This window comes from Octopus bimaculoides, chromosome 20 (assembly GCF_046866305.1).
Source record: "Octopus bimaculoides isolate indiv1 chromosome 20, ASM4686630v1, whole genome shotgun sequence".
Lineage (NCBI taxonomy): Eukaryota > Metazoa > Mollusca > Cephalopoda > Octopoda > Octopodidae > Octopus > Octopus bimaculoides.
Genome location: NC_142947.1, coordinates 18,697,901 through 18,710,632, shown reverse-complemented (window position 1 = coordinate 18,710,632; position 12,732 = coordinate 18,697,901). Strand labels below are relative to the sequence as shown.

Here is a 12,732-nt window from a genome sequence, read left to right as displayed (position 1 = left end):
GCATGTAATTCTCCTATTGAAACTTTCTGCCTGTATGCTCTACCTATCTCTCATCTCTTGGATCAGTAGCTTCCTACCGAATCCCCCTAATAATGGAGTTCTTATTCTATCATCTTTGGCATACCTGAGGGTTCAGTTTTATCACTCCCTCTCTTCCTTCTATACATCAATGACTTACATGCTATCACACCCAACAACACTCACTCTTTCACAAATAACACTACCCTTCATTCCTCCCTTACATTCTCCATCTATGTTTTATCTACCCTCAACCCAGACACAAAATGCCAGGCACACACACCATGAACAGTGGCCTTGAAAGCATCCTCCTGTAGGTATATGCCAACTTTTTCTCTTTCAACAGCAAGAAAACACAAAATGCTACTCGTATCAAGAAAACATCACACCATACACCCACTAAATATGAGCAGCATACGACTCAAGCTCTCAAATTTACTCAGTTGTTTGATCTTACTATCATCAAGGCCCTATCCTGATGAAAGCAAGTCCTTAACATAGCTAGGATCAAATCCTTATCCTTACAAATTCCTCTTCTGTTCAGGGCCAGAAAAAATTTCAACCTCTAACAATTATTAATACTCTACAATGGACTTCCACACAGTTTCCATCTACCAAATTCACTCATGAAGCATTGTTTAACCTGGGACTATAGTACAAGATATTTTGCCGAAGATTTCACATGTTAAGATAGTACTTGCAACAACATGGTAACAAAAAGGACTCTGTATCTACACAACCAGTTCAAATTGATTACTATTATAGATAAGATTCATACTCTACAATGTGTATTGTGTATTATTTATCTCATTTATAATATTACTTGCAAAAATAATATATTGATTATCTACATGAATACAGTGATAAATTTAATGAACAAGTAGAGGTTCACCAGGGCTCAGTTCTCAGTCCACTACTATTTATTATAGTCTTCCAGGCTATAACAGAGGAATTCAAAATAGGATGCCTGTGGGAACTACTATATGCTGATAACCTCATTCTTATTGCAGAATCTATAGCAGAATTGGAGAAGAAATTCCAGGTATGGAAGCAAACCTGGAATCAAAGGCCCTTAAATTTAACCTTGTGATGACAAAAGTTGTTAGCAAGAAAGCAGATAAGATTCTCTTGCCATCACTATGTAGAAAAGGAGTTGGAAGTAATTTCATTCACTGCACTCAATGTAAGCTATGAACTCATAAGAGGTGTAATAGAATCACAGGTAGATTAAAAGATAAAATCGTCTTCCTACATGCAAGAACAATAAGCGCTAAAGACACACAGGAGTTAGACTCTCTCAAATGCCCAGGAGGCTCTGTTGAGGTTGTGGATAGTTTCTGTTACCTAGGTGACCAAATTAGCAATAGCGGTGGATGCTCTGAAAGTTTTGCTTCTAGAATAAGAATAGGATGGAGGAAGTTCAAAGAACTATTACCTCTGTTGGCAGCAAAAGGACTCTCTCTCAGAGTGAAAGGTAGATTGTGTGCTGCTTGTGTACGAATGGCTATACTCCATGATAGTGAGACCTGGGCTCTGAATGCAGAAGATGTGTAGACTAGAGAAGAATGAAGGTAGTATGTTTTGTTGGATGTGCAACATCAGTGTGCATGTATGACAAAGTACAATAATCAATACATGAGCAAAAACATCTTTGCTAACTGTTTCATAATAGTTAAAAAGTTCATTTAATCATTTGACTAAATTTTGTAAACTTTAAATTTAGTTTATGCATAAATTACCTCTCTCTTAGTGATAATACACTTCACAAATTAACCTCAGACATAAATATTTTTCTGGTATCATTGCTTCACCAATATTTTGATGCAATGTGATATGTAGTCCATCCAAATGTTTCTTCTTACCTTAGCTGCTGAATTAATTAGCCCTTTAGCATTTAAATCAACCATATCCAGCCCCAAAACTCTACCTGTTTTATGTTCAAACTGGCCAGATTTGGTCTGTCTCACCTACCCTACAATGTCATTTTAAAAATGTACAGACACATTGTCAAAATTTCAATGCTACAAGATAATGCTTTATTAATTCAAAACAGTGTGAATGTAGGAGTGGCTGTGTGGTAAGTAGCTTGCTTACGAACCACATGGATCTGGGTTCAGTCCCACCGCGTGGCACCTTGGGCAAGTGTCTTCTGCTATAGCCAACCAAAGCCTTGTGAGTGGATTTGGTAGACGCAAACTGAAAGAAGCCTGTCGTATATATATATATATATATATATATATATATATATATATATGTGAGTGTGTGTGTATGTTTGTGTGTCTGTGATTGTCCCCCCCCCCCCCAACATCGCTTGACAACCGATGCTGGTGTGTTTACATCCCTGTAACTTAGTGGTTCGGCAAAAGTGAACCAATAGAATAAGTACTAGGCTTACAAAGAATAAGTCCTGGGGTTGATTTACTCGACTAAAGGCAGTGCTCCAGCATGGCCACAGTCAAATGACTGAAACAAATAAAATAGTAAATATTACATTTGACAAAATAATCTGAAGCTAAAGGGTTAAATTTGGATATTTCGCAGAGTGTTACGGCCATGTGGTTAAAACCACATGATTGTAACTACACGGTAATAACACATAACCAGATGATTTCAGGCTGGTCTCATTCCGCAATACTTTGGATGTGTCTTCTATAGATCTGGACAACTAATGCCATGTGCAGTAATTTGGTGCATGGAAATTGAAGGAAGCCCATTGTATGTGTATGTGCAAAAATACACATATACTTATAATCCATGCAAAGCATTGATAATGTTGATGTTAGCGCATTTGATAAAATACTTTACTGTATTTTTAGTTTGTATATTTTTATATTTTTTAGTTTTAAACCCCCACTAGGATCATTTGACTTTTTACTTAGACTGGAAGGATGATAAGTAAAGTACCATTTAAAAACCGATATCAGTCTAATCAACTGATACCTTTTGCTTAAATGTGAAGCCTTGTGCTTGTGTTAAAAATCTTTGATTCTTTGGATGTTATGTCTCATGGAGGTGATGACAAGTGGCCAGGACTTTTGGCAATTTGCTGTACTTGAGAGGACACATCAAGCTTAGTGAAATCATGGCCGTGACCAGTGCCAGTGACACAAATGAGGCACCTCTGTCAGTGACACACAAAAGGCACCCATGCCAGTGATGCATAAAAGACGCCCAGTACACTCTATGGAGTGGTTAGCATTAAGAAGGATATTGAGCCACAGAAACCAAGCTAAAACAGATGACTGGAGCCTGATGCAGCTCTTTGGCTTACCAACTCCTGTCTAACCCATACCAGCATGGAAAACAGGTAGTACATGATGATAATGAGTTAGCATAACCTCGCATTGTGAGAAATTGCTGACATAATCATTGAACCATGTTGTACTGCACTAGGTTCTATTGTGTTCCTTAAGTAAAATTTCCTAATGTTGACATAACAAAACGGGAAAACATGCTCTACTTTTCAGTGTTGGATGTTTAGTATTTGCTAGTAAATAAATCCAGCTTTTAACAATAATTGCCTCTCTCCACTCTCAGCAAAACGAAAAACACAACTCATTCAAATAATGGTTTCTTTATTGTTGTTATTTCATTGTCATTTTATCATCCACATTTCCATGTTTGCATGGATGAAATGGGGTTTATTGTGGTATATATTCTATGGCTGAATGCTCATTTTGTCACCAATCCTCACCTATGTCCAATCAAAGTAATATTTCTCTGTGACCAGACATGTTTTTACAGGATATTGGAAATGAATAACACTGCTTGTATGACATGACATTCATTTACAACTATAGGGCAATGCCAAGAGAAGGAGACTCAAATATATATGCAATCACATATCATCATCATCATCATCATCATAATGGACAAGCTTCTTTCAGTGTCTGTCTACCAAGTCCACTCACAAGGCATTGGTTGACCTAGGGCTATAGTAGAAGACACTTGTCCAAGATGCCACACAGTGGGACTGAACATGAAATCATGTAGTTTGGAAGAATAGTAATAGGGTTATCACTATCTCTAAAATATTATTATTAGTTTTCAACAAGGTGGCAAGCTGGCAGAATCGTTAGCACACCTGGCAGAATCGTTAGCACACCTGGCAAGATGCTTAACAGTATTTCGCCTGTCGTTATGTTCTGAGTTCAAATTCCACCAAGGTTGGTTTTGCCTTTCATCCTTTCGGGGTTGATAAATTAAGTACCAGTTGGGTACTGGGGTCGATGTAATTGACTATCCCCTCCTGCCAATTTCAGGCCTTGTGCCTATAGTAGACAGGATTATTAGTTTCCAATTACATTACAATTTTATGTTAGGGAAGAGAAGGAAAAAAACTAATGTTTTGTGTGCCCTATCTCTGTGAGTTTATCATTTGTGTGATCTTTCTCTGTGTGTAACCACTTTTGTGGTTCCTTATTATGTGACACACCTATGTTGTCCTTTGTTTTCTGACTCCTTCAGTGGTACTTGTGTGTGTGTAAGACAAAACCTACATCTGAATGTATGTAAAAGCTATCACCTAATGTGTGTATGCGGAAAAATAAATCTTCAGCTCAATTTGTGTCTGTAAGCTAAACCTGCATCTATATGTGTGTTTCTGTGTGGGAAAACAAACTATCATTGAAATCTGCATAGAAAAAAATCTATTCGTGTCTTTAGAAAAACAAATTTATTGCTACTTAAAACTATATATAAAAAAAAAACTTTCACACATACACTCACACACATATCATGGAGAGGGAGAGTGGAATTAAAGAAAGATAACTCCTATCTTAGCTGCCAAAGTATCATTGGAGCTACAATGGTAACAAATACCACAAGAGCTTGTCCTAACTACGTAATTATATTAAAGAACTGCGAAATATCAACAGCTCCAACAAACCTTCTTCCTCTGCCAAACATCATCATCATTATCACTATCTTCGTCAACACCTCTTCACTAGCATCACCAACATCATTAGTCAGCTCAGTGTTATTATAATTATATATTTTTTAATATGCTCGCTATTTAAGATACAGGAGATTCTGATGTATGTTATTAAGTATGTTTGTGTGTATGAAGCTGTTTGTGTATAGTTGCGTGTGAATCACTAAGAATACTGAACCTAAATGAAGATAAAACACAAATGCTAAACAAATCTGAAAATATTCTGTAGAACAGATCTGTCCAAAGATGAAATGGTAGTAATGGTGGTGGTAAGGATCTCAATAAGCCTATATAGTGATGATGACAATGGTATAATGTGTGTGTGTGTGTATGTATCATCATCATTTTTGTTTTAGATTCCACTTTTCCATGCTTGCATAGGTCAGATAGAATTTGTTGAGGCAGATTCTCAATGACTGAATGCCCTTTCTTGTCACACAGCTGATATATTTTCATGGAAGATTGGGAATGAACAAAACTGCTTGTTTGATGGTGACTTTCATTTTCAATTAACCCATGATATCAAGAGAAGAGAATACAGGGAAACACACACGTTTTCTTTAATTCCATTCCACTCTCCCATTCCATAGTGAGCGTGTGCATATACAAGGTGTCCATAAATTTACCTTTAAAATTTAACAATAAATTGTGGAAGTTGTAAAGATAATTTATGAACACCCTGTACACACACACACACATATATGAAGAGCATCTTTCAGGTTTCATTTAACAAATCCACTCACAATCCTTGTTCTGCCTAGAGCTATAGTAGAAGATGCCCAAGGTACCACAGAGTAGGATTGAACCTGGAACCAAGTGGTTGGGGAAGCATTGGGAAGCAAGCTTCTTACCACACTGCCACATCTGTGGTACCAGATAAAGTGATAAGGCATGCTTACAAGTACTGTCTTGAAGTGTATTTTGTTTGTTTTTGGTTTGTTCAGATATGCAGTTATTATCAGTGTTTTTGTTGCATTCATGCACTTGTGTACACGCCTGGATTAGTGTTTTAGCATATGCAGTGCTAGTACTAGTTTTAGCTTTTTATCATTAGTGACAAAGATAGCATTCAGTACTAAGTAACAGTGGACATATATATATATATATATAGCCATTTTGTTTATATGTATGTGTGTCTATACTCACGTGCACGCACACATTCAGGGCAAGTCATATAATGTAGGTAGGTGTGTCTATATAACATAACTAACATGGATTTATGGATTCTTTAAGATATATATACTTAAGATAAATTTTAAAAAGTAAAATAGCTGTGACTAAATTATCTATAAACAAACTTGGTGCAGGAGTGGCTGTGTGGTAAGTAGCTTGCTTATGAACCACATGGTTCCGGGTTCAGTCCCACTGCGTGGCACCTTGGGCAAGTGTCTTCTACTATAGCCTCGGGCCGACCAAAGCCTTGTGAGTGGATTTGGTAGACAGAAATTGAAAGAAGTCCATCGTGTATATGTATATATATGTATGTGTGTCTGTGTTTGTCCCCCCAACATCGCTTGACAACCAATGCTGGTGTGTTTACGTCCCTGTAACTTAGCAGTTCAGCAAAAGAGAACTGATAGAATAAGTACTAGGCTTACAAAGAATAAGTCCTGGGGTCGATTTGCTCGACTAAAGGCGGTGCTCCTGCATGGCCACAGTCAAATGACTGAAACAAGTAAAAGAGTAAACTTTATTATGCTGCTTTTTTTCATGTTCAGCTGAGTTCAGTTCCAATTACATTGCAAAATATATAAATACATACATAAATGCACGCATGTGTACAGATCTATATAAAGGTTTCCTGTTGATATAAATATTATGAAGCAACCTATATACATATAACTGGCCAACATGCTAGAAATAACTGTTAAATTTTCTTTGGATCACATGTACCATCTTTAAAGAAAAAAGCACACATTGGATGATGTAGTTCTGAATAGACTGTTTCTTAAAGACTGGAAAGTTACTAGTAAAATGACTTATTTCATTTCATAAGTCTGCTCAATCAGAGCTAATCTGGTGCTCACAGCAACATTTCTGTGTTTATTGTATTCAGCAACATTCATTTCTTGCTGGTACCATGTAAAAAGCACTCGGTTCACTCTGCAGGGTGGTCTGTGTTAGGAAGGGCATCCAGCCATAAGGACTATGCCAAAACAGACACAGAGGTCTGGTGCAGTCTTCTTCCTGGCCGGCTCTTGTCAAACTGTCCAACCCATGCCAGCATGGAAGGTGGCTGTTAAACAGTGATGATGATAATACATTATATATATCTATACATATACATACATATATGTATACCCATACTGGTATCATGTAAAGAGAACTTGTGCTGGTCTTACATAAAAAGCATTTGTGGTGGTACCATATAAAAAGTACCCAGTACACTCTGTAAAGTGGTTGGCATTAAGAAGAACATCCAGCCATAGAAACCATGCCAGAACAGACAATTGGAGCCTGGTGTAGCTCCCTGGCTTGCCAGCTCCTGTCAGACTGTGCAACAGACTGTAAGTGATGATGATGATGAAGAGGAGGAGGAGGACAATGATGACAATGACAATGATACATAAAAAAAAACTCAGTGCATTTTAAATGAAGAATACAGATTTATTTAGATATCCAGTTGACTGTTTCCCTGTGTTATCATAGCTGTATCATCAGAGGTCAAAAAAAAAATATATATATATTTTATGACATCTGGTAATTCTCTGATAACATGGTGAAACAGAATAATCTAAATTTACCCATGCACAAATATGCACACACGTTTTTTTTTTTTTTCTTTCATACACGAGAAATAATTTCAGAATATATATGTATGAAGTATTAAAATATCAATTAAAAATATACATATGGTAAGGGAAAAGGACTTTGTTATTCATTGACAAGTATTATTTTCATTTTTCCTGCAAGTGCAGGAGATAACTCTTGACATATTTTGGTCTTATTCTGACCACATCAGCAAGGCATGGATAAATCATCATCATCATCATCATCATCGTTTAACGTCCGCTTTCCATGCTAGCATGGGTTGGACGATTTGACTGAGGACTGGTGCAACCGGATGGCAACACCAGGCTCCAATCTAATTTGGCAGAGTTTCTACAGCTGGATGCCCTTCCTAACGCCAACCACTCAGAGAGTGTAGTGGGTGCTTTTACGTGTCACCCGCACGAAAACGGCCACGCTCGAAATGGTGTCTTTTATGTGCCACCCGCACAAGAGCCAGTCCAGGGGCACTGGCAACGATCTCGCTCGAAAACCCTACAAGGCCAGTCAGGCGGTACTGGCAACGGTCACACTCAGGATGGTACATCTTATGTGCCACCCGCACAAGAGCCAGTCCAGGGACACTGGCAACGATCTCACACAAGAGGGAGGCATGAGGAAGGGAATAGATAGAATCATTTACTGAAATCTACCAAAACTCTACTAAGTTTGTTGACAATATGAATGGATATATGAAGGATACTGCTTATGTTTTACACTTGGTTTTTCTTTTTCTTCTTCCTCAGATTGTGATTATTTAACATGTGGGCGTTGTCTGCGAGAATTCCCACTGCAGAATATTACCAATTTCATTCATCATAAGAAGAATGACTGTGATGCCGACACGGGGGATAAATCAAAGAATTCAGGTATTTATGGCTTTGTTTCTTTTTTTGTTGGGTTTTTTTTTTTGTGTTTGTGCTTAATTACTAAATGCAAGTGTGGTTGTGTGGTAAGACATTTGCTTTCCAACCACATAGTTCTGGGTTCAGTTCTACTGTGTAGCACCTTATATACATGTCTTATATGCATCTCATCTAGGCTAACTTTCTTCTAATTAATTGAGCTCTGAACCAGGTAATGAAATGTCATTACCAGGTTCAGCTGAGAGGTTCTTGTCTTGCAGGCTCGTGGGTCTGGTGACACATACAAGCACCCACACCAGTGCCACTCAGGTGCACCAGTGAAATATAGGAACACCCACACCGATTCCACATAAAAGCACCCATGCTGGTGCTAGGTTAAAAGCACCTAGTATACTATGTAAAGTGGTTAGCATTAGGAAAGGCATCCAGCCATAGAAACTATAGTTGGTTGGCACTCCGTCGGTTTTGACGACAAGGGTTCCAGTTGATCCGATCAACGGCACAGCCTGCTCGTGAAATTAACATGTAAGTGGCTGAGCACTCCACAGACACGTGTACCTTTAACGTAGTTCTTGGGGGAAATTCAGCATGACACAGAGTGTGACAAGGCTAACCCTTTTGAATTACAGGTACAACAGAAACAGGAAGAAAGAGTGAGAGAAAGTTGTGGTGAAAGAGTACAGCAGGGTTCGCCACCATCCCCTACCGGAGCCTCATGGTGCTTTAGGTGTTTTCGCTCAATAAACACTCACAACGCCCGGTCTGGGAATCGAAACCGCGATCCTACGACTGCGAGTCCACTGCCCTAACCACTGGGCCATTGCACCTCCACATAGAAACTATACCAAAACAAACAAATAAGGCCCAGGCAGCTCTTCAGCTGTCAAACTGTCTTATCCATGCCAGCATGGAGAAGAGACAAGGTCTACTTTGCCTTTCATCCTCTCAGGATCGATAAATTAAGTACCACTTGCGTACTGGGGTAAATCTAATCCCCCAAAAATTCAGGCCTTCTGCTTAGAGTAGAAACGAATATGCTTTATGAGCCACATTTTTACTTAGATGAAGCACAACAAATCTTTGATCATCCCAGTCCTTTGTCATCTCCTTCATGAGACTCAACCTTCAGAGGTCATTTTTCACTACTTCATTCTACATGCATGTATGTATGTATGTACAGTCATGGTCAAAAGTTTGGAACATAAGTCTGAAAATTAGAATTTTTATATTAAATGCCCAAAGTTATAATTTGAATCGAATCGAATTGTACTTGGGCATAACAATTTTAATTTTTTTTTTAAATGTTCCATGCTTTAACCCCAACTGTATGTGTGTGTGTGTGATTTTTAAAAGCAATTCTGATGAGGCAGTCTTTGGACCACTACCACTATTGTTCAAAAAACTTCAAAGATATACCAAACCATATCATTCATTTGTTTCACATCCATTTTTTCATGCTAGCATAAGTTGGACGAATACATTATTGAGGTATTGCTTTACTGTTAGATGCCCTCCCTGTCACTAACCCTCAGCTGTTTTACAAGCAATGGATTTTTTTTTATCTCACTTGTCCTTAAAAGTGTTAAGTTTGAGGATAATTTTGTTGACAAAGTATGTCAACAAACAACGCTGGTTTTAGTCCAATGCTTTTGTATGAAGCATAGAATGTAAACATTCAACCATGCTCATATACACATATGTGCACACACACACACACACACACACACACACACACACACACACACACACAGGTATGGCTGTATGATAACAAGTTTGCTTCTCAACCATATTGGTCCTGGGTTCAGTCCCAATGTGTGGCACCTTTGGAAAGTGTCTTCTACTTTGTGGGGTAGGTATGAGAGGTTAGATCTAGTCAGTTTTAGCATAAAAGAAGACCAGATATAGCGCTAGTTTAAATGCTAAAGAGTTAAACTTCTTAACAAAGTGTAGTCTCTCTATAACTTGACAAAGTATAAGCAAGTAAATGGATAAGTAAATGTACCAAATTGTAGATCTATTTGCAAAACACATTAACCATATTGCCTTTTATTCGTTACAGATGCACTTGGTCGCCAGTTATACTGTTCCTCATGCACCAAGGCTTTCTTGTCTGCATGGGAGATGCTACAACATGCACAGTTCACCCACAAATTCAAAATATTTTTCGATGTCAACCAGCAAGTCTGTGAGAGTCGCACTGGTGTTACTACAGTCTGTGTGACCAACAAGAATAACTCTCTTGAAAAGGAGAACAAAGAAGTCGAAGAGACTGTTCTACCAGAAGTTATCTCACTCAAACAAGAAGTAACTGATGAAGAACTATCAGAAAACCCATCTTTAAGTCTGTTTCCTAGCAAAGGCAGCAGCAGCAGCAACAACAACAGTAACAACAGTAGCAACAACAACAACAACAACAACAACAACAACAACAAAAAACAAGGAGGCTGTTCTGTCAGCTCACAAGAAATGCAATGTTGCAGTTCAGTACTTCCCAAAAAGCGAAAACAACACATTGAGACATCACATCACATAGCAGAAGGGGCCTTCAAAGAGAGGAGTATTCACAGAAATGATAACAGTTTGAGAATTGGTCGTAAAAGAATGTTCAGTGGTACCCAGTATTATTTGAGTCGCAGTCAACTTGGCTATGGGAAATATTCTCATAGCAGAGGTTTTGGTGGTGTCAACCGAATTCAAACTGTTTCAAAGAACCGGAAGTACCCAAGTGAGATTTATATTGATGTTGAACATGAGAACGAGAACCAGGATTTAATCGATTCCCATGATTCAAATCACAGTGAAAGTGGTACCTCGTGCCACAAAGACCCTTTTGTAGAAACATCAACAAGCAAAAGCTGTCGGACCAGAGAAATCAATGCTGATAACCTTGTTAGTAGTAGCAGATCATTTATTCTTCAGCCAGGCACCGTGTTTTCTATTCCTTTCTCTTACCCTGTCCATAGTGAACCATCTTCAGGCTCCAATACTTCATGCCCGACCATTTACACAACAGGCTTGAGTGACAGTAATAGCCAAAAACAGAGCAACTCATCAACAGATGGTAGCACTGTTTCAGCAACATCCAAAGTGTCCAGTTGCAACAACATTCCAACAATAAAACCATCCCCTTCTCTCAGCAAGAACAAGTCAACTACATCATCTTCTCTTCTCATCAAATCACCAACTTCTGACAAACAAGCACAACAATCAGAGATTCTGATTGGTCAGCGATCTCTCTCTCGTAACCGTCCACTGACAACACGTTCTTGTTCACCCAAATCAGACAACAGCAATCTTCAACAGGCTAAGGAAAACCAACTTAGTCCTGATCAACGTGCCCGCAAACGCAAATACCCCACATCACGGCCTTTCAAATGTGATCAATGTGACCATGCCTTTAATCAAAGAATTCATCTGAAAAAACATCTCAGTAAGCACACAGGTAAGTTGAAGTGTTTATTTGTATTAGCTTTAATAAAGGATGGTGAGTTGTTTAGCTCCAGTCCAGCCCTGGCCAAACAGATTCTTGATCTAAACCATGATCATTCTGTACATTAATATATACTTTCATGGAAGGTAGCAAATTGGAAGAATTATTAGCAAACCTGGCAAAATGCTTAGCAGCATTTCATCCATCTTCACATTCTTAGTTCAAATTCTGCCAAGGCCTTTCATCCTATCAGAGTCGATAAAATAAGTACCAGTTGAATACATGGGTCAATGTAACCAACTTACTTCTCCCCTAAAATTGCTGGCCTTGTGCCAAAATTTGAAACCAATATTTACTTTCATGAAGGATTGTCATGTGGTGAAAATGATAAAATATCAAAGTAAATGGGAAAAATAAAACTATATTGACATTTAGTTTGAACAGCTGCCATTAGGCAAGGATTAAACAGAAGTTTTAATGAGGAACCAGGAATGATGGGTCATAATGGGAACAATGAGTGAAGAAAAGACAAATAGCTCAAGCTCAGAGAAAGAGTCTACATGTCTGTAAATTACTTATTGTAGTGTGTTGGTTCCCTCCACAATTAGAACCGGTGTAAGGGGTAGATCCAAGAAGACGTGGGACAAAATGGTGAAGAAGGATCTTTAGATACTGGGCCTCACTGAAGAAATGACTAGGGATTTGGAGTTGTGGAA

At 38.3% G+C, this 12,732-nt stretch overlaps 1 protein-coding gene across 4 annotated transcripts in view; it reads left to right on the top strand.

The window, feature by feature from the left end:
• Window positions 1-12,732, top strand: part of LOC106876501 (uncharacterized) — an 89,865-nt gene that overhangs the window by 5,991 nt on the left and 71,142 nt on the right. For all 4 annotated transcript variants that reach the window (XM_089338173.1, XM_089338172.1, XM_052975083.2 and 1 more), the window contains exons 2-3: window positions 8,467-8,589; window positions 10,646-12,028. In XM_089338173.1, the coding sequence (XP_089194299.1) occupies window positions 8,467-8,589; window positions 10,646-12,028 (1,506 nt within the window). The remainder of the gene's footprint in view (window positions 1-8,466; window positions 8,590-10,645; window positions 12,029-12,732) is intronic.